The sequence below is a fragment of the Pongo pygmaeus genome, chromosome 2 (assembly GCF_028885625.2).
Source record: "Pongo pygmaeus isolate AG05252 chromosome 2, NHGRI_mPonPyg2-v2.0_pri, whole genome shotgun sequence".
Lineage (NCBI taxonomy): Eukaryota > Metazoa > Chordata > Mammalia > Primates > Hominidae > Pongo > Pongo pygmaeus.
In genome coordinates, this window is record NC_085930.1 from 143,764,114 (window position 1) to 143,786,474 (window position 22,361).

Sequence of the window (22,361 nt, forward strand, 5' to 3'; positions counted from 1 at the left end):
GAAGTCATCTTCATTTATCTTAAGAACTTGGTTATAAATTTTTTTTTAACGGAATCCATTAAGGTCTGTGTCAGGGAAAGTGCTTAAAAAATAAGGTTTTTCTCAAAAGAAAAACAATTCGGTTTGAAAACGTGGGAAGCAGCCTGACTGCCAGCATATGTCCTGCTCATCCCCTGCCCAGAGCTACCAGATTGATGGTGTTTTTAGAACACTGGCAGCTGGGCACTGAGGAGGGTGGAGACTGGGCCTAGGGAGGGGACAGTTGGGGATTCCCCTGTCCTTGTTGATGCAGCGGAGACCTAGACCTAGCACCCAAGAAGGATAAATGACCTGGGGCTCTCAGAGTGACCAAAGTGATGGGACCCTCCCTTCTGTTGGGTCCCAGGGGCCCCGTGAAGCATCTCCCTCTTGGTTGAGAATGAAGTGCAAAGGGGATACCTCCCTTTAAAGAGTCCATCTTGGCTGCTGGTAGGGTGCTTCTGCTCTCTTCTAAAGCACAGGTTCCTCCCCGCTGCCCTCCAGCATGGGCTTATCACTTCCTTTACCTCCCTGCTCTGCCCTCTGAGAACTGACACTGTTTCCCTGTCTCCTGCTTAGCTGTGACATCACATCTTCTCAAGGAGGGCACGGTCCTGACTCTGGAGTCCAACATCTTTTCCTTCCTTCCTTCCTTCCTTCCTTCCTTCCTTCCTTCCTTCCTTCCTTCCTTCCTTCCAGCAGAGTGTCTCTCTGTCACCCTGGCTGGAGTGCAGTGGCACAATCTCGGCTCACTGCAACCTCCACTTCCCGGGTTCAAGCAATTCTCCTGCCTCAGCCTCCTGAGTAGCTGGGACTACAGGCATGCACCACTACTCCCGGCTAATTTTTTGTATTTTTAGTAGAAATGAAGTTTTGCCGTGTTGACCAGGCTGATCTTGAACTCCTAGGCTCAAGTGATCTACCCGCCTTAGCCTCCCAAAGTCCTGGGATTACAGGCGGGAGCCACCACACCTAGCCTGGAGTCCAACATCTTAAGAATTCCACCCCCATTTAGCTGCTTGCTGCCTCTGCACTGGGGGCTCCTCCAGACCCCCTTACACTTCTGATTCCTGCATATCTGGAATTCCTCACTCCATGACAATGGCCCTGTTCTTACCCAATATAAAGGCAGTGACTATCTGATATGTATCTCAGCGCACACAGAAAGTGCTCCCTAGATGTGTGTTGAGGGAATGAGAGAATGTCTATAAAAGGAAAAGAGCTCATCCTTCAAAAGAGATTTTTAGGGTACACTAACATGAGTGAGGAGGTGGAGTTGGGGACACAGAGACATGATGGTTCACAGAAAGGCTGGACTTGAGTGGGGTCCTTCTGTGCCAACTCCCAGGCCACTCCCCGCACTCCACTGCCCTCTCTGCCTTGTCCTGCTGCCAGTGGGGCCTCATTTTTCGCCTTCTTCCCACACCACTCACACTACTCCTGCCTACTATTTGAAAAAATCTTCCACTATTTGAAAAAATCTTTTTTAGCCAGACATGGTGGCCCACGCCTGTAATCCCGGCATTTTTGGAGGCCAATATGGGCAGATCACTTGAGGTCAGGAGTTCAAGACCAGCTTGGCCAACATGATGAAACCCTGTCTCTACTAAAAAATACGAAAATAATTAACTAGGCCTGGTGGCAGGTGCCTGTAGTCCCAGGTATTCAGGAAGCTGTGGTGGGAGAATCGCTTGAACCCTCAAGGCAGAGGTTGCAGCAAGCTGAGATTACACCACTGCACTCCAACCTGGGTAACAGAGTGAGACCCTGTCTCAAAAAAAAAAAAATCGTTTTCTATTCAAAAAAGTATTATAAGTTCACTGCATAAAAATTGGAAAATATAGATCATAAAAGATTTTTAAAATGTGCATAATCTCATCACTATAAAAAAGTGAAATCTTTAAGAAAAATATTTGTTCCCACTATTTGCCAATATTTTTAGATGTCACTAACCACAGGTTTTCACCATCTTTCTTGATGGGGTCATGATTTTCCATTTATGGATGCACTATAATTTATTGATCTGACCCCTTATTTTAGGGCTTTTAAGCTGTTATTAATTTTTTCTTGCTATAAACAATATTGTCATGAATGCCCTCATAGTTAAATCTTTGAGCTACATGTGATTATTTCATTTGTATAAATTCCATAGAAAGAGGAGCTTGAGCACCATTAGGCCATCTGCCTCTCTGGGTCCTACTTCTCCACCAAGCCCTGGGAAAGAGGGCAGGCCAGCACACAGCGACATCAGCCTTGCTGGTGTCTGGCTGCTGTGAACCTGCTCTGTCCCACTCCCCTCCATGCTGATCATTTCAAGGTTGTAAGAGCCTTGTAGAGTGAAGGACCAGACCCTGCCCCTTCCCAGTCTCTGCCCAGTGGTCCCTTACTTCCCTGTTAGCTGCATTATTGCCTCCTTCCCCAGAGTCCCCCCATGTCCAGTGTGTAGGCTCCAGAATGTCGGGTGTCTGTGGGGGCAGACCGAGATGTTTATGCTGTTTCTCCTGGGGCTGGGCCATGGACAGGAGGGGCCTGTCGGCTGCCTCCTCCACAACTCCTCCCATGTCCTTCCCTTGCCATTCTATTCTGAGGCAGGCAGGGCCAAGGAATAAGTTCAGCTGAGCCCCTGCTTCCTGGGTGACCTAAGAAAGGCAAGCACCTTCTCTGGCCTCAGTTTCCCTCTCTGTAAGGAAGTGCAGTTGTTCCCAGCTAAACCTTCTCCCTCCTGCTTTCCCTCTTCTCTGCGGTCTCTGTCTTCCTCGGTGCTGCAGCATTGTACCCTTCCTGACCCCTCTGTTGGCTTAAAGCTAAGGAACCAGCCCATGGGGAGCTCAGCAGCTACTGGCTGTCCAGTTGGCCTGCTATGGAGGAGATGCAGGTAATGCTGCAGCTTCAGGGGCGGGAATCTCTAGTCAGAGGTCTGTTCCCTGTACCATTCCAAAGTCCAGAAGGCTCTTCTGGCCACTCTGCAGATTCCTGAGTCTGAAGATTGGTTTCTCTCCCACATAGACACAAACGTTGTTCCTCTAGCTTTGTCTGCAGGCCAGTGGTCAAGGGACAGACTTGGGGCACAGACGCAGCTGCTGCAGGAAGAGCCAAATCAGTCCTAGTCTCTGAGTGAGACTCTCACCTTCTCTGCTCTGGACCCTTCGTACTGCCACTCCCAATATTCCCCCCAAAGTTATAGGGACAGTGAGCCCACTGCCAAAGTATTGGATTTCTAAAAGAGGACTCCAGGAAGAGGAAAATGCCCAGCCCTAGGGGATGAAATATAGAGGGCAGGCTTTCTGGGGTCAGCAGGATAGCAGGGACACAAGCAGACAACAGGTTGCAGTCTTTGACTCCTTGCACCCAACCCAGGGCCTGGCATCTAGTAGGGGCTCAGTGCTTATCTGTTGAATGAATGAGCAATCCCCAATCATTTGCCAGACCCTTCTCTTCTAGATGGCTCTTGAACCTATCTACTTCTCTCTGTTCCCACTATCCTAATCCATTATCACCTTTTGTGGGCTACTGAATCTTCCTGTAAATGTCCCCACTCCTCCAGTCCGTTCATTTCCCAGCAGCGAGTGTGATCCTTTAGAAACAAAATCTGATTCTGTTTCTTCCCAATTTCAAGCCTATCAAGTGGCTTCCATGGACTTCAGGGTAAAGCCATGGGCTGAGTGGGTGACATGAGCTCAGGCTGCCCCTCCAAGCGCTCAGCTGCCTCACTTGCCTACGGATCCCACCCACCCCACACAGGCTCTCTGCCTGAGCCTGAGCACTCAGGGCCCCTGAAGGCACTGTGCTCAGGTCCTTGACTGAGTCATTTTCATTCTCCAGGGCCTTTTCACAGGCTGCTCTCTCCACCTGGAAGCTTCTGTACCTCCTCTCACTAACCTACCTTACCTCTGCCTGTCATAGGGGGCTTGTATCTTCTTTACGCCTTCACTTAGATGTCGCTTTCCGAAGGCCCTCCGAGGGTGGGTTAGGTCCCTACTGTGGCCCTTCTATGCCACCTCAATCCCATCCGTTGGAATTTCCAGCTTAAAGTCTGTCTTCCTTCACCAGGATGTCAATTCCACATGGGGAACATCTTTGTGTTTTTCCTCCATTGATATATCACAATACCTAGCACACCTCCAAGTATATTATAGGTGGTCAATAAATACTTTCAAGTGAATTGTTGATGAAAACATTCAGCCTGGCTCCTTGTGGAAAACATCTTGAGGATATTTATTGAGGAGATACTATATTCCAGGAATTTTACATGTATTATACTGATCTTCACAATAGCTATGGGAAGGAAGTCACCTTAGCACCCCTTTTTACAAATGAGGGGCTGAGAGTCAAAGTTTAAATAACTTGCTTAAGATCACACAGCCAGAATGTGGAAGTTTTTCAGACCCCATATCTGCATTCTTCCAGATGGCCTAGAGCAGTGGTTCTTAAACTAGAGCTATACCAGAATCGCCTGGTGGGCTTGATAAAATTCGGATTACTGAGTCACATCTCCAGATTTTCTGGTTCAGTAGGCCTGGAGGAGGATCTGAGATTCTGCATTCTATACCTTCCCAGGTGGCACTGATGCTACTTGTCTTAGTTCAAGTTGCTGTAACAAATACTGGGTGGCTTAAACAATAAACATTTATTTCTCACAGTTCTGAATACTAGGAAGTCCAAGATCAATGTGCCAGAAGATCCAGGGTCTGGTGAGGGCCCATTTCCTGGTTTGCAGATGACCATCTGCTCATTGTGTCCTTACACGGCAGAAAGAAAGCTCTCTCGTATTTCTTCTTATTAGGCCATTAATCCCATTTATGAGGGCTCCACCCTCATGACTTAATTACTCCACAGAGCCCTCACCTCCAAATAGTATCACATTTGGGACCAGGCGCAATGGCTCATGCCTGTAGTGCCAGCACTTTGGGAGGCCAAGGGGGGCAGATCACGAGGTCAGGAGATCAAGACCGTCCTGGCTAACACGGTGAAACCCCGTCTCTACTTAAAAAACAAAAGTTAGCCAGGCGTGGTGGCCATGCCTGTAGTCCCAGCTACTTTGGAGGCTGAGGCAGGAGAGTCGCTTGAACCCTGGAGGCGGAGGTTGCAGTGAGCTGAGATCACGCCACTGCACTCCAGCCTGGGCGACAGAGCAAGACTCTGTCTACAAAAACAAAACAAAAAACAAACAAACAAACAAAATTACATTAGGAATTAGGCTTCAACGTATGATTTTTTTTTCTTTTTTTTTTTTGAGGGGCAACTTTTAGTCCATAGCACTGCTGATTTGGAGACCAATTTGAGAACCTGGCCTAGATCACTGCAAAACACCTGGGCTTGCTTTATGGCTATCTTCGCTCCCTAATCACTGACCTTGGACCAGGATTGTAGGATCCAGGCCTGGACTCTCTTCTGAGAAAAACTGATGCCCAGCACAGCCTCCTACAACCGGACAGGACCCTGGCTCTGAAGGTCCTGGCTACACTCTAGGAACAGGCTGCCATCAGGACCTGAGTGTCTGTCCCTCTCCCTTGAGACACTGCTCTTCTGTTTGTCACCCTTCAGTCCTGACCAGTGATCTCCCCATTTTATCAAGGCAAAGCACCCCCACTCTGGCCCACTTCTTTAACAACTTCCACGCGGATGCATTCTAGGCTTGCTACTGCTACTGCTGTCTGAACAACTTAATTGCACAGTAAGTTACAGTCTCTTCTGTGTCATGGTGCCTTCAGCATTCATCAATTTCAGCAAGTGTCACCATGAGTGATACAAGTGTATGACACAGCTAAGTGTCTCTTCTGCACAGGCCATTACAGCTGGCAGCAGGCCCAGGGAGGCAAGAACTGGAGACTCATTTGGCTCCAAGTGCCCAGGTTGATGTAGAAGTAAATGCGCCCCAGCCATCCTCCCACCATGGCCCCCATAAATGCTTCATATTCTTGGCATCTTCTACAACTACTCTCAAAGTTTCCCCAGGTAAGCTAGGGATCCTGCTCTCTCTGAGTCTTGGTGCAATCTTTTCCCTTTGCTTCATCCTCCCATCCTCCCTCTGTGCCAACTTTTACCCATCCTTTGAGGCCCTGTGCGTGAACCACCTCCTCTAGGCAGCCTTCCAACAGCAACCCACTCTCCCCTTCCTCTAAAGACCTCTGGCACAGAGCATCTTCACCTCTGCTGTAGACATTGTATTGGTAAACACTTCACCCTGACCTGCTATGCTCAGCTCAACTCCTTGGAATTGGAGGTTGTCATTCATATTTTTGTGTCCTCTGCAAGATTTTTAAATGTACTGGATGAGAATTTCTTTGATTACTAAAGTCATGTATATGTAATACAAAACATTGATAAAGTACAGAAACATAATAATAATGTCACCATTCCCAGATTTTATTTTCCATTTTGCTGAGTATGATACGTTTGAGTGTGTGTGTGTGTAAAATGAAGTTCATAGTCTCATACTCTATAGTTTTAGATCACACTTTTATAATATTTTTCCAAGTCACAATTTTAACTGCTGTGCAATATTCCATTATATGAATGTTGCATAATTTATTTAGTCAATACCTTATTATCAGACTTTTAAGTTCCTCTCTCTCCCTTTCTCTCTTCTTTCTTTCTTCCGTATTATAGATAACACTGTGATGAACATCAATGAACAGAAATTTTTTCCCACACCTGCTTGCTTTTTTTTTCTAGAATAAGTTTTTAGAAATAAGATTGTTGAATCAAAGCTTTCAACATTTTGAAGCTCTTAATACACATCAAATAATTCTCCCAGGAAATGATAAGGATCCACACTTTGGCTGGGCACGTTGGCTTACTCCAGTAATCCCAGCACTTTGGGAAGCCGAGGTGGATGGATCCTTTGTGGTCAGGTGCTCAGAACAAGCCTGGCCAACACGGTAAAATCCCATCTGTACTAAAAATACAAAAATTAGTTAGGTGGTAGTGGCGCTTTCCTGTAATCCCTGCTACTCGGGAGGCTGAGACAGGAGAATTGCTTGACCCTGGGAGGCGGAGGTTGTGGTGAGCCAAGATTGCGCCACTGCCCTCCAGTCTGGGCAACAGAGTGAGACCCTGTCTCAAAAAAAAAAAAAAAGAATCCACACTTTGTGTGGGAGTGCTCATTATCTCACATTCTCTAATATTAATATCATATTCGTTGTTGTCATTATTATTATCATCACAGCTTTTATCTTTTGGGTCTTATCACAGCAGTCCTTCAGTGAACACTCATTCAGTTAGCCGTAGAATGTGTATGTCTATGTGTAAGGTTTGTGCTAAGCACTGGGGAAAGGGAAATACAAAGATGACAACACCTAGTATCCACCTTCAGAGAGCTTTCAAACTAGTACATTCGATGGATGGATGGATGGATGGAAGAATGGACCAATGGATGGGTGCTTGGGAAATATTTCTTTGCCATCAGTTTTCTCAACACATTGCCATGAATATAAGGGGAAATGGGAGCTCCCATAAGGCTTTGAGTCCCAATGGAATGTCCTGGGGCTGTTCAGGAAAACCCATTATGGGAAAGCAAAGACTGCTTTTGAGAATAGACAGAGGAATCCCAGTGCAGAGACCTCATGCCACTTCCTTCTAGGGAGTTTCACCAGGCCTGAAATTTCAGCACTGGGAACCTATTTGGTCAGCCACCAGTAATGTGAAGGCGATGGAGACATTTGGCCACAGAAGTGGCTTTAAATAGTGGCCCAGTGTGGGGCCACAAGACCTATGGAAGGAGCTATGCAGAGCTGTTTGCATGACCCACAGGAATTTCTTGTCCACCAACACCACACCTATCACACAATTCTTAGCAGCTGCTGAGAGAGGCTCTTCTGCCTGTCTTACAGAATGATAGCAAAGCGTAAGATAAAGGAAAGGGAGGTTGTAGGAGCAATGAACTCTGGGCTGTGAACCTCCTTCTTCCTGGCCAGAAGCATGTACCTTGCCTCTCTCCCAGTTGCCCCATGGGGCAGGCTGACTTCCCTGAGCCAGCTGCTGAGCTGCACCTGCCTTGAGAAAAAGGCACCCGGTTCTTAAGCAGGGTATGAATATTCATTGGCATGAACCTTTGCAAACTCATTTGGGGGAAAAAATAGATCAGAAGAAGTAATCAGATTATTAAAAAGAAAGAGCAAGGACAGAAGGTGGCGGTGGAGGGAAGAATCACATTTAAAATGCAAGGAGAGACTTCCTCCCTGCAGTGTAGCTCTGACCCCCTAGACCATGCACTGAGAATAGTTAAGCTCTCCCACATTTATGCTGCATATAAATGTTGTTTTTGAGGCCTCATTTGAGAGGGGGAAGGGCAGAGGTAACATGCACCCTCCACATCTGAAAATTATAAAATAATATTTTGAGATCTCCGTTTTATCTTCCTTTGATATCAAGAAAAATTGTGAGAGCTAAAGAGGCTCTGGTGAGTGCTGAGTGACAGGTTAAAGGGCTCCAATAAAGATTAGATGGTCCACTATCTCCTGAGGAAATTGCATAAAAGTGGTTATTCCCTCTTGCTTCTATTAATTTCCTCTTCCTGGCTGCTTGGAAATGCTTCATAACCTGATGCTGCAGATGGGGACGAGAAGCGCTTTCCATTATCTCAATCACTGCACTGTTTATGAGACACTTAATCTGTTTCTTTATAAAGTAATAGTACTATAGGTGATAGACTCAGTGTCACTGGAAGTCTGTGTGCGGGGACAGGAGGAGAGGAGTGTCTCGAGAGTATAGTAAGCAGAAGGTCATTTGTTATATTGCTGAGGTGCTGAGAAGTTGGGTGGGCGTTTCAAGGTGACCTTCTGGATACCAGCCAGAGGTGACATGCACCTATCCCTTGGCACTTGAACAGGGAGGCAAATGTGTGTTTTGTCTGTTGAATGGAAAATATATACATGTTTAGGCACGGGGTGCTCAGGTCTTGTCTCCTCCCCTTTTCTGAAGTTGGGGGTGAGGAAAGAGATGTGTGCTGAGGTCGAGGGGAGGGGTGCCATCCAAAAGCTTTGGCTATGCAAGTTTCTAGGCCTTCTGTCTGAACTGCAATCACTTACAATGGAGGAAAGGAAACCCCCTTCTCTTAAGGAAACAAGGCAATTGTAGGCTGCACTGGTGTTAGAAACGTCCAGCCCTCCAAGTTACGTTGTCCCATTGACAAAGTTCTTAATGCGAATACACAGCAAGGTGCCGGCGGCTCTTCTCTTTCTACCCACCTCCTGGAAACGTAATGGAACTCTCCCCTGTGAAGTCCAAAGCTAGGCACTTTCTGACCTAATTTCCGTTCCTACTTCTCCTGTTCTTCCATCTCTTTTCTTCTCCCTTTGTCTTTTCCTCTCCTTCTGAATTTCATCTCCTAACCATCACAGTAAACTGTTTAATCACCATTGCCAAGTACTAAGAAATGATACTTTTTTTTTTTTAATGAGACAGAGTCTCACTCTGTCACCCAGGCTGGAGTGCAGTGGCACGATCTCGGCTCACTGCAACCTCCGCATCCTGAGTTCAAGCGATTCTCCTGCCTCAACATCCTGAGTAGCTGGGATTACAGGCACATGCCATGACACCCAGCTAATTTTTTTTTTTTTTTTTTGTATTTTTAGTAGAGACAGGGTTTTGCCATGTTGGCCAGGCAGGTCTCAAACTTCTGATCTCAGGTAATCCACCCACCTCGGCCTCCCAAAGTGTTGGGATTACAAGTGTGAGCCACGACGCCCGGCCTGAAGTGACACTTTTAACCATTGTTTAAAGCATGAATTCTATGAGAAAGTATAGCACAAGTGTGGTTACAAGTTACAATCTAAAAGGTTAATAAATGAACTCACGAATACTGCTTCTTTTATAAAGTTTCTTGTGACTCTCATCTTATAAGGAGACTCTGCAAAAGGTGTACATCCATCCACCTGGTCCCCTGTGTGCACACAAGCATAGCACAGATCCTGCTGTATCAGAAGCAGCATTCCATCATCCACCTCCCTTACCAGGAAGGGGGGATTCCTAATGTCAGCTACCCCATCTGCGCCCTGCTCTATTCCTCTAGCCTGGTGCCTGGCTAGAAGTTGATCCTCAATAAATATTTGTTGAATGAGGGGCTCCCAACTGTAGCAATAGTGCTGACTGTAATTCTGTAAAGGAACTCCTGAGTTTTGAAATGATATGAAAGCAGAGAACTCTGTTATTTACCTTAAGTTGCCTGAAAGTGCTGAAATGTGTTTGGTTAGGCTACCGCTGTATTTAATTATTATTGTTTGAAATTGTAGAGTCTTTACGCAGGTGAGCAGTTTCCAGGCTGCCAGGGTCTCCACTGCTCTGCACTGTGTGACTCCCGGCTGCTTTATATTCTTAAGTGACTGACCTGGCTCCAAAGGCCATTTGCTTTTGCTTCTCTTGGCCTGAATATTCTTCATCAGAATCCACCCAGAAGCTTTATTTATCACCCCAAGTTAAAGCTGCTTTTTCTCAAGTGACAGAATAGTTTTCTTATCTATCTTTCTATGTTAAATTTCTAGTGAAAAAATATTGTTAACTTTTGTTTCTGATTAATGGCACCTGATACAAGATAAGTTAAAAGGGCTTTGTGGATTAGCCTGGCACTTTAACCCTTGTTTTCAGCATGAATTCTATGAGAAAGTATAGCACAACAACGTAAAAGTTTAATAAATTACTGGGCATGTACCCAAAAGATTATAAATCATTCTACTATAAAGACACATGCACACGTATGTTTACTGTAGCAGTATTTACAGTAGCAAAGACTTGGAACCAACCCAAATGCCCATCAATGATAGACTGGATAAAGAAAAAGTGGCACATATACACCATGGAATACTATGCAGCCATAAAAAAGAATGAGTTCATGCCCTTTGCAGGGACATGGACGAAGCTGGAAACCATCATTCTCAGCAAACTAACACAGAAACAGAAAACCAAACACCACATGTTCTCACTCGTAAGTAGGAGTTGAACAAAGAGAACACATGGACACAGGGAGGGGAACATCACACCCTGGGGCCTGTTGCGGGGCAGGGGCAAGGGGAAGGATAGCATTAGGACAAATACCTAATGCATGCAGGGCTTAAAACCTAGATGATGGGTTGATAGGTGCAGCAAACCACAATGGCACATGTATCCCTATGTAACAAACCTGCACATTCTGCACGTGTATCCCACAACTTAAAGTAAAAAAAAAAAAAAAAAAACTTTAATAAATGAATTTAGGAATACTGCTTCCTTTATAAATTAAGGCATGCCTAGACAGATTTTATGAAAGTATTAAGTTATAAAGTCTGAGTATTAAGGAGATTCATACATTTTGTAATTATATGTAAAATATATTTTGTAGATATGATTCACCCATTATACGTAACGGAAATAATATATGTAGAAACACATTCTTCCATTGGGTTCCAGGATTTATTTGCCCACTTTGGGACTTGAAATTTATATTCTGACCCTGAATTCTAAACGTCCCTGCAAAGAAACCTTGTTTTTTGTGCTTTAAAGGAGTGGGTAAGTTGGGATGGAGAGGAGTTAGCATTATTTAGCACACATTGATGCTAGCGACATTTAATATTTGAGTTTATTAATTTCTAATAATCTGTGGGAGTTATTGTGAGAAATTTACAGTTCTTTTTCATAGACCTTTTATGCAGATGAGCAAATTGAGGCTCTGAGGGATGATATAACTTGCCAGTGTTCATCAAGCTAGGAGCTAGCAGAGCCAAGAATTGAACTCAGGACTGTCTGACCATTTCCAGATGCTTGTTTCTCTGGGGAGAATGGAGTCATACCCCTTCCTGGAACCTCTCTCCTCAACCACTCCCCAAGCTTCTCTCCCTGATGTCCAGCTTGGACCTCCTCACCTCCACTTCCTCCTCTTGTGGACACCTTGGAATTCAGAGACTCAGTCACCCAGAGCTACTGTCCTCCATCAGAAACCTCAGAGGAGGCACTTTCCACATCCCCCTGCCACTTGTGGATATCAAGACAATTGTTTATGCTGTTAACTTATTAAATGTAAAGTGAGGAGGCTTTTACGTGCTGGAAAGAAATGGAAAACACCTTGTTCTTGTTGGACTGGTACATTAAGAAAATTACAGCACGGCAGGGGCCAGACAGAGCTCCTGCCGAGTCCAGGCAGCACAGGCCTAGGATTTGTCTGTATTCACTGGCTGCAGAACCAAACGGGGCCAGGAAGGCTGGGGATTTATTAGGAAAAGTGGCAAGTGTTTCTCACAGGAAATGAGGAGAGATATGGAAAGAAGAAAAGGAAAGAGGGAGAAAAACAGAGAGAGGAACCGTAATGAGTGGGCTGGGAAAGATGGATTAGTAAGCCAAAGTCTCCTCGGATACTTTTGCCATTCAGAGCTTCTCCCTTTCATGTTTTATGTGTTAGATCTTTAGTAAAGACTCAAACAGTACTTTTTTCTTTCTACAAAGAAGTTTCTTCTGAATGTGCTGAGATGAGTCAGGAAGTCGTCCCTTTTTACATGGGTCGCAACTGACATTGTTTCCCCAAACCTGGGAAACAACATTCACTCCAGTGTCTTCCCTGATCCCAGGGGATGCTCTGCAAAGTAAGGCTTCTTGGTGAAAAAACATAGCATTTTTAAAAGTTTAAAAAGTTCTCAACAAAGAATAAGATGAACTTTTAAAATCAGCATTTCAAAATATCTGGCCATAGTACCCTTTTGTCATAGGTGTTAACAATCCAAAGAATGTGGATCCCATGGGACACATTTGGGTTGTGCCATTCCAGAACATTGTGTTTCGGAGATTCCTTCCTGTCCAAAATGGCACCCCACCCAGCACACGTCTGGAGAAACTGAAACCTTTTCCTCACCTTAAGTGAGCAATGGAGTGAGATAACTTTCACAGCATAGGAAACAATTCTTTCTTCTTGTCTTAGCAGAAAAGCAGTGGATATTTTTCAAATAGTTTGTGTGTACATCATCACTATCATTTCTCCCACTGTGTGATCCTTGGTAACTTTTGTAACCTCTCCATGGCCCAGTTTCCTCATTAGCAAAATGGAGATAATAATAGCTACCCCATAGAGTAACGCATGGAAAGCACTTAACAAGACAAGTTAACAGATGGTGGCTACTGCTATTATTAAAGAATATGCTGCACTTTCCAGGAGGGAACAATACATTTGAGAAGATTAGCTTTCTATAAGTAGAAACCATTATAATGGCACTTCCATTATACAATGATCACATTGTATTAGATTTATATGACTTCATTGGATCGAGAGCTCCTTGAAGGCAGGCTCTATTCTTGAATTCCCTATGTCATGTTTTCAGCAGGAACACAGTAAATGTTTGTTGAATGAAGTAATGAGGTGTGTGAGAAAGCCAAACAAGTCGACCAGTCAGTAAATTTTACCCAGTCTCAAAGGAGGATGAGCCAGAGTAGGTTTCATGGGGACAGGAAGAGTGGGGGCTGAGATAATAAGGAGAGGCCTTGGGGAAGTAGGGTAGGCAGGATCAATCTTGTGAGGGATCAGCAAGGAAGAGACCAGATGTCTGGGCTCAAAAGTCTTTACAGATGAGACAAAGTTAAGACCCGAAGGACAGCTTGGAGCCAAACTTTTCAGAGAATGACTCATTATAGGCTGATCCCACAGGAGATTAAGAGGATGTGCTGCACATATGAGGGCCCCTTCAGTGGAGATCAGGTTGTATCAGGTGTTCCCAACCTTCCCCACTGCCATGTGCATGATAGATGACACCAAGTGTGTGACACGTTCCCTGGTGTGCTGTTTGCAAAGTCATCCTTTCCTTGCTCCACCCCCAAAAGCATATCAAAATGCAATTAAAGGAGAATGATGTTGTTAAGGCAGTAACCTTGAAATCACTCTAATTTAGTTTTAAAGAATCACTTATGAATTTCAGCCCTTTGCCATCATTCATAGCAAGAGCTTGTTAATACATCTCATAGTGTTCCTCATGTGTGCTGCAACATGGCCTTAAAAAACCGTGGGTCCAACATGTCATTGAAAAACCTAGGACCCCTTTCTATCTGAGGCCATAAGATGAGATGTCTTTAGTGAGTGGCTCAGGGAAAGGCCATGGATGTTAACCAGGTAGACAGAGGAGGGAGTAACCATTTATAGAGCACTTATGTCCCAGGAACTGAGCTACACATTAGATTTGTTTTCTCAATTAAATCTCTTGACACACCTGGAAGGGAAGAATTATTATCCATTTTGATCAAGTGAGAGAGGTCATTGGTACCAAGAAGGTATATTTCACAAAGGATTTTTGAAGGATTGGAAGTGTTAAATATGGGTTTCCTCAACCTTAGCTGCTCTCTTGGTACAAGAGGGGCATCTTAATGTTCTTTTTAGAGAGGAAGACACTCCTTTTCCGGTTGTAGGGAAGAGTTTCTGGCTGCCACACTTCCATTAATTATCACATGGTCTCTTTGTGTTCTAGCTTGCCCTGCAGGGACATTCAAGGCCAGCCAGGAAGCTGAAGGCTGCTCCCACTGCCCCTCCAACAGCCGCTCCCCTGCAGAGGCGTCTCCCATCTGCACCTGTCGGACCGGTTATTACCGAGCGGACTTTGACCCTCCAGAAGTGGCATGCACTAGTAAGTGTCTAGTAACGGCTTTGGGCTGGGGAGTTTGGTTCCCTGATGATGCAAGTGGTGGGTCTGGGGCAGGGAAGAGAAGACATCATCCTTTGATCCTAGAGCGAAGCAGAATTGCTGGCCATGGTGCTGAAACATACAACTCCTATGCTCGGAGTTCAGGGGTCTTGTCCCTACGTAGCGCTGGGTGAAGATTACATTTTTTTTCTTCCCCCTTCTTCCCATATAAGAGGGCCTTCTCCCACCCCAGCAAGATAACTTCTGTTCATCAGATGTCAGACTGGAGAGTTCTTTGGATGCAAAATCGTGATCTATTATCACTTCCTCCAAGAAGTCCCTCCTGGTGCCTATAGCTGAGCATCTCCGATCTCTTTGCTGGGTTTCGTGTATATTTGTAACCAGACTCCCCTCAGAGTGCTCATCATTTTGTTAATTGTCCAGTCATTCTGTACTTATCTCAGTTACCAAATGAAGACTATTGTGTGCCAGGACCATATATTCATCTTCTTGTGTCCCTTCCAATGCCCAGCCTGATGTAGCACTTGTGCTCCTGTCAAATGACAAGACCAGTGGCCTGACCACAGAATGCATCTCCAAGGCAGAAATTCTAGGGACCAGAGCTAATGCATTGGCTACATCACTCTCCCATTATATCATATAGAGGGAAAATAAGTCTCCCTGCCAAAAACGGGGAAAGGCAGCTACGCTCTCTGGATAGGGATGTGAGAAGGGGTGCATTTCTCCCAATATTCTCCCCCATAATTGTGGGAGGAGGCAATAACTACTGTCCCTGCACTGTACTTTGGATAATTTGCTCCTACTTCTCTGAGCATTGTAGCCCTGAAATGGGGATGACCTCTCTTTTCAGTATTCCCATTGTATTTGGGAGTCAGTGCTCCAGGTTAGCCTCTAATATGTTAGAATTTTCTTCTTCATTGGATAATGCTTCCTGGATCCCTGTGAGCAGGGACCTTTCCTTACACCTCCTTGGACCAAATCCCTTCCATCCATCCCCAGCACAGAAGAATATTTCATTTATACTTTCTATTTGATGAACAGAAAAAGTGACTGGACTCCTAGTAGAATAATTACTTAATTCCAGCCTTGTAGTATATGTAACCTTTACTGAGTAAAGAGGGGGAATGAAAGTATCTTCTAGATCAAGTTCCTGAGTTCAATCAATGTGTATAGATTTGAACTGAGGAAAAGCTCATCCTCTTGTAAACTGATTTTCTACAGACCTCTCTCTCTGGTGGGTTAATATTAACAAAAATGATCGTTTCTGCTGACCAGAGGTCCTGCTTTTCTGTTGTGCTGTCTCCTCCACTGATTTCTGAGGTTGCCCTGGTGGTCTTCAATAAGCCCAAAAAGCATTGTTTAATGCACTTCTTTAGAAACTACTTAAGGATGCTGAATCATTGCTCCCTGGATGTTCAGACCAAAGACTAGTCTCCATGATTGCCAAAGTATATGCCCAGGGTCTCACAGTATTCCTCCTGAAAACGCTCCTTTCCATTCCTTCTCATTAACCCCTCTTACTGGCCAGCGTCCCTCTACAAATCAACCATGCAAATAGAAGCCTCGACCTCCCAGCTTCCCACTTCAGCAGACACACCCTGTAAATCCATCCTGTCCCTGGGTATGGTCACCTAGAGGAAAGTTAGACCAATGACTAAATGCTCAGAATGTTGATGTGCTGCTGCCCTCCTTGCTACAGCATCTCTCTCTTCTCTCTCTCAAGGCCTGTCTTCCAGCCATATGATCTGATGTGCTTGAACCAGCAGGACTAATACCTGGCTAATACCTGGGGGGTAAAAAAGCAGAAATTTCCCAAAGCCTCCAGTATATACTTTCTAGATCCTCACTCCACTGGACCTACTCATATCCCGAGTCTACCCTCCTTAAAATTGGACCTGAACCAGGCATGGTGGCATGCACCAGTACTCCCTGCTACTTGGGAGGCTGAAGAAGGATGATCACTTTAGCTTAGGAGTTCAATTCCAGTGTGGGTGACATAACAAGACTCCCATGTCTAAACTAATGACAATAATTTAATAATGATAATTAATAATAAATCATACCTTATAGGCGTCTTCCTCCTGTCTCTGGTCCAGTTAGCTCTGGGGTTACATATGCTCCCTATAGTCCCGCCACAGTGTCCCCATCTTACCCAGAGTGGAGGTGATTATTAGACATGCCTATATGTGTGACTACAGCCACCACACCCTTTACATGCCTCTACTCTCCAGATATAGCAGGCTTTAGCATGTTTGGGTCGGACCAGAAATCGCTGAATCAAAGCCACGTGTGTCTGTGGTGGCCAGGCCTGAGAGAAGCTCACAGATGCACTGTCCAGCTCTCTGCCTTGGTCTGCAGGGACATGCACTTGTTGAGGGGACCCATAGGGCAGGGCTGAGGTGCAATGCCATGCTAGGCAAAACAAGTATAAATAAATCTATTATTTTATTGAACCTCATTATATATTTGATTTATTCTGTGCCAGGAAAGTACTGTATGAAAAAGTCAATTTGTTGGCTTTCATAATCTCATTAGGGTTTCCTTTTAAGGCATTCTAATTGGAGGTGCCATCTGTTCTCTTAAAAAGGCATTGCACATCACCACAGTAAATAATTTTTCAGATACAAGGAGCATATCTGGAGTTGTTGAGGCAAGGCACAGCCCTGTACTGTGGCTTTGGGGCTCCTGCTGGTTCAGCAGGTTGAACAGGGCAGGAGTGTAAGGGCCCAGCCCAGCCTGAGACACACTGGTTGGGGTGGAGAAGGCACAGGTGCTGGTTCACTTTGCACATTCACTCTTCTGTCCATTCCATCAGGATATAAACACAACCTGACCGGGCACTGTGGGTACCCAGGTAAAGAAGGAGAGCTTTGTCTTTCTGAAATGTACAGGGCAGTGGACATCTACAGTGTTCAGGTCCTGTGGGCATAAGGGAGGGAGGCAGTGTCAGGAGAGATCAAGAGCCGAGGCCTGGAAGTCTGGAGGGGCCTCAGGTTTAGTGTGCAGCCGTTGGCTTTAAATGGATTATATCAGTAGTCACACTCATTCACTGGCAGTATTGGAAAGTTTAGAACAAGTTTTAGAACTTTAAAATGTGTCATTTGACAGGGCTATAAAACCTATAATGCACTAAGAATTAATATTTTTAATGAATCCTGTTAATCTCTTGGGGCTGGCACACATATAGTCATTGTATTTTTGTAGTGCTACAAGTGTTAATTTATTTCATATAAACATTTGGAATGTATGATACCTTTTGCAGCCCTGTTTAGGCATTTGTTTCTTTTCTTTTTAATCTACTGGGAGACCCAGGGACCCCTCCACCCCTTGATCTCTGAGATGCCTCTGTGTGTCCAGCCTTGTCCTTGAATTTTGTCAGTGGACTGCGCAGGGATGCAAGTGCACCTCAAGGTGTCAAAGGGGCTGGTGTGGGCTCCAAATGACATCAGAGGAGGGTGGCTTAGAGAGCTCTGTATTTTGAGTCTGCAGTCACATCACTGCTGCTGGTCTCTGGACGACTAGTTCCCTTCTTCCTTCTTCTCTCTCCCCCCTTCACTTCTACCCAGACCTGCAGCTCTAGATCTTCCCAGTACTTGCTCATATCCAAGAGGATGCCTCTTCCCTCAAACCTAGGCCAGATATAGAATGAGGTGGGAGCTTAGGGGATAGCTAGAGGCAGGTGACAAGTGACTCCTCACCACTCCCGGCTCATGAAACTCCCTGAATAAAGACAGACTACCTGGACAGTGGGGATCACCTTCAGTGAGGAGTTACTGAAGGGCTACTGACAGTAAAGGGAGGGGGTCATATGAAAAGACAATGGGAGGGAACAAGGGGAAGGTGCAGCCCCACCAGCAGGGAGGGGTTTGGAAGGTTATAGACTGAGGAACCAGCTCTGAGCTTTGGGCTTGCTGTGCTTCTGCTGAAAAAGCCGCTGCCTTCCTCCCTGTAGTGCTCTCTGAGGCACTGCCCAGAAGCCCTCAGTTTCCCTGGTGAATCCTGGCATACCCAAACTGCCTCAGTCTTGAGTGGGTTCTGGGAAAGCTCATAGAATCCTTGATTTCGTGTAGTGGGTGGAAGATGGGCTTTGGCACTTCAGAGACAAAAGTTTCCATCTTGATTCTGTCTCTTGCCTTCTCTGTGACCTTGGTCTAAATCCTTGGTCTAAGCTTTCTTACATTCTGTCATTTTATTCTCATGACTTCATAATAATGTATGCTTTTCTGAGTTATTATGAGGATTCAGTCAAATAGTATTGTAGAGTCCTTGGCACAGTGCCTGGTTCATAGTAAACTCTCAATCGATGTTAGAACTTGCTTTGGTTACATCCCTGGAAAGTGTGAAGATTGCAGCAGATATTGAAGCTTCCAGCGTGAGAGGATGTTGGATATCTGAAAATAAAAGTGATGTTGTTGGGGGAGCCCAGGCTTGACGCCATCACCGAGCATCACAGCAGAATCCATGATATGGTCCCAAAGCACACAGTCGCCTTGGCCTAAAGATCCTGCTGAAAACAAATGAGAAGGTGACTGCCCTACCCTGTGACCTGGTGTGCAGTGGGAGAAGGAAGGAGGCACAGGCAGAGCTTCTGAGAAACTGCCGAGCTCGCTCTCCCCGAATGAGAGGTGCCAAGAAGCTGGGCAGGAGCAATGGCTCACAATACTGGCTTTCCATTCCCAGGCAGCAGCGGCCTAGCAGCTCCTCACACTGAGACACACTTCCTTCCATAGGAGGGCCAGATGGCAAGGGAGACATGGTGGGGTCAGCCGGGCAGAGGGGCAGCCAGGAACACACTTGGAGGTGCATAGCAATGTGAAACCCCGTAACATGTTGCAGGGCTTGGCTTCTGTTTTAAATAATTTCTAGTTTACTGGGGGACGAAATGGAAAGGAGGAATTTATGAAGCAGGTGAAAACAGATAATTATGCCTTATAAAATTGCTGTCTGTGAAAAACTATACAGAAGGACTGGTGTGAAAATAATTACCTTGTTACATTGCTGACCACAAAAACCCCTTTTCTGTCACTCATATGGAAGAAATTTTGATGGATCACAGAGGCAAGTTAGTGCTTGCCTTGTTTCTTTTATTTCTTCTTCAAATGCAATGGACTTCCCTCTGCAGTTTTGATCATAGAAATGGAATGAAAAAGGGGTCATTGTGTCCTTTGAGCCCACCTGCCGACCCCTTAGATGAGGGACACAGTGCCTGCCAGTCTTTCAGGGTTTCCCTGGAGGCCATCCCTGTCCTCCCTCCTGACTGCCACTGAGAGGCAGGGAAGCTTAGTGGCAGGGGCAGGGGTTTTGAGTTTGGCTCCTGACGGTAAGACCTGGGGCAAGTTACTTAGCCTTTTGGAACACGAGCTTCCTCCTGGATAAAATTGGGTATGCTGGAACTCAAATTACGAGGTTGTGAGAATTAAAAGCCAGCAAGCAAGTGAAGCTCCAGGATGAAAACTCAGGTCTGTCTGACTCTAATTCCATGACCTCAGTGATGTTGCAAACCATCATGGCAATGATAGTGATTGGGTGTTATTCTCACTCATGAATCTACCTTGCTTAGAGAAGGATAAGAATCTGCTCTTCCTTCTCTCATTCCTACATAGTCTGTTTTCTCTCCTTTAAGTTCATGTTTCATTTTTTAAGGTGCTGGCAGTTGTTTCCCTCTTTTACCCAAGGCACGACAGGGCAGTGGTGGGGTGGGGGGGTGGTGTCCCTGTGGCATAAGGATCATGTCCCTTGGACGGACTGCCCAGGACTGGGACATTCCCAGGGCCTAGACCCTGATCTTCCCAGGGAAGCAGGGTGGATAGAGAAGAGTGCATAGGGTTTAGAGGGTAGAAATGGCCTTGGCATGACAGAAACAGAATGATGTCCTCTGCAGGTGGCCTCTGCAGCCAGGTTTGGTGGCCATAGAGCATTGTGGGTCTGTAAGGACATCAGCTTATAAGCCCTCTGGTCTTGGGCACAGGATCTGCTGCATCATGCTCAGTAAGATCCCCACTGATGGTTTCCTTTAGGTCAGTGGTCTTAAAATGCAGTCCCTGGACAAGCAGCCTCCGTGTCACCTAGGAACTTACTAAAATTAAAAATTCTCAGCCCCAACCCGGAGCCACTGAATGAGAAGCTCTGGAGGTGGAGCCCAGTGATCAGAGTTTTAACAAGCCCTGCAAGTAACTCTGAAGGCTGTGAAAGTTTGGGAACATTGCTTTAGAGTTGGGTCATGTTCCTCTGTCCTTTGCTCTATGACTTCTGAGGAGAAAGGCCATTGGGTGAATTCTCACAGACTGGAACCACAGGGCCTTCCCCTCCCCATCAATGTCCTGTGTGCCAGGCTGGAAAGCTGCAGGGAGGGGGGCTGTGAATATGTATGTGAGAGAGAGGAGGGGTGGGGTGTGATGTGAGTGTGAATGTATGAACGCATCTGTGTTTATCTGAGTGGTTCAAGGGAGGGTCTCACTACTTCTTAGAATAATCCCCACCTGTTCTGGCTCAGTTTCTATTTCATTTTCACTCTTTTTTTTTGAGATGGAGTCTCACTCTGTCACCCAGGCTGGACTGCAGTGGCATGATCTCAGCTCGCTGCAACCTCCACCTCCCAGGTTCAAGTGATTCTCCTGCCTCAGCCTCCCGAGTAGCTGGGATTACAGGTGCTCGCCACCAGACCCGGCTAATTTTTGTATTTTTAGTTGAGATGGGGTTTCACCATGTTGGTCAGGCTGGTCTCGAACTCCTGACCTTGTGATCCGCCCGCCTCAGCCTCCTAAAGTGCTGGGATTACAGGCGTGAGTCACCGCGCCCAGCCCATTTTCACTCTTGAGTGGTTAGAGCAGTGTGAAGACCTGCAAAGGACATCGTTAGCTGGGGCTGGGAGCAGTGACCAGGGAAAGAAGCAAATGGAAACCAGGAAGCACAACGTGGCTGGAGTGAGCTCAGGGAGGGCTGAAGGAGAAACTGAAACAGAAGGAAAGTGACTGATGGGCACCATTTTCCTGAATTCAGATGGAGGATCCATAGGGTAGCCAGTGTAAATGGGTGATGGGCCCCCAGCTCACCTGGGAGGAAATCAGACCAAGAGGAAACCTCTGAGGCTGCTGATGCAGGGAGGAGCTCTTCAGGCCAATAGGGCAATAAGCATTCCACATGAGACAGGAATCTAGTGTTGTAAATTGGGGACTCCTTGCTTGCCTGCATGTCTATACAATGAGGGTGATTATTTTTTAAATTTTATTATTATTATACTTTAAGTTTTAGGGTACATGTGCACAACGTGCAGGTTTGTTACATATGTATACATGTGCCATGTTGGTGTGCTACACCCATTAACTCGTCATTTAGCATTAGGTACATCTCCTAATGCTATCCCTCCCCCCTCCCCCCACCCCACAAAAGTCCCCAGTGTGTGATGTTCCCCTTCCTGTGTCCATGTGTTCTCACTGTTCAATTCCCATCTATGAGTGAGGACATGCAGTGTTTGGTTTTTTGTCCTTGCAATAGTTTGCTGAGAATGATGGTTTCCAGCTTCATCCAAGTCCCTACAAAGGACGTGAACTCATCATTTTTTATGGCTGCATAGTATTCCATGGTGTATATGTGCCACATTTTCTTAATCCAGTCCATCATTGTTGGACATTTGGGTTGGTTCCAAGTCTTTGCTATTGTGAATTTTAAATACTTTTCAAAAGTCGACCTTTTGACAAGTGTTTACTTGGGTTAATCTAGGGCTTGCAAAATGGTAAAAGAAGGCTGCTTTGCTCCAGC

The 22,361-nt window shown here is 45.6% G+C and overlaps 1 protein-coding gene across 1 annotated transcript in view; it reads left to right on the forward strand.

Annotated features, from left to right (window-relative positions):
- Nucleotides 1–22,361, forward strand: part of EPHB1 (EPH receptor B1) — a 446,620-nt gene that overhangs the window by 285,175 nt on the left and 139,084 nt on the right. The window contains exon 4 of the mRNA XM_054482445.1: nucleotides 14,430–14,585. Within this exon, the coding sequence (XP_054338420.1) occupies nucleotides 14,430–14,585 (156 nt within the window). The remainder of the gene's footprint in view (nucleotides 1–14,429; nucleotides 14,586–22,361) is intronic.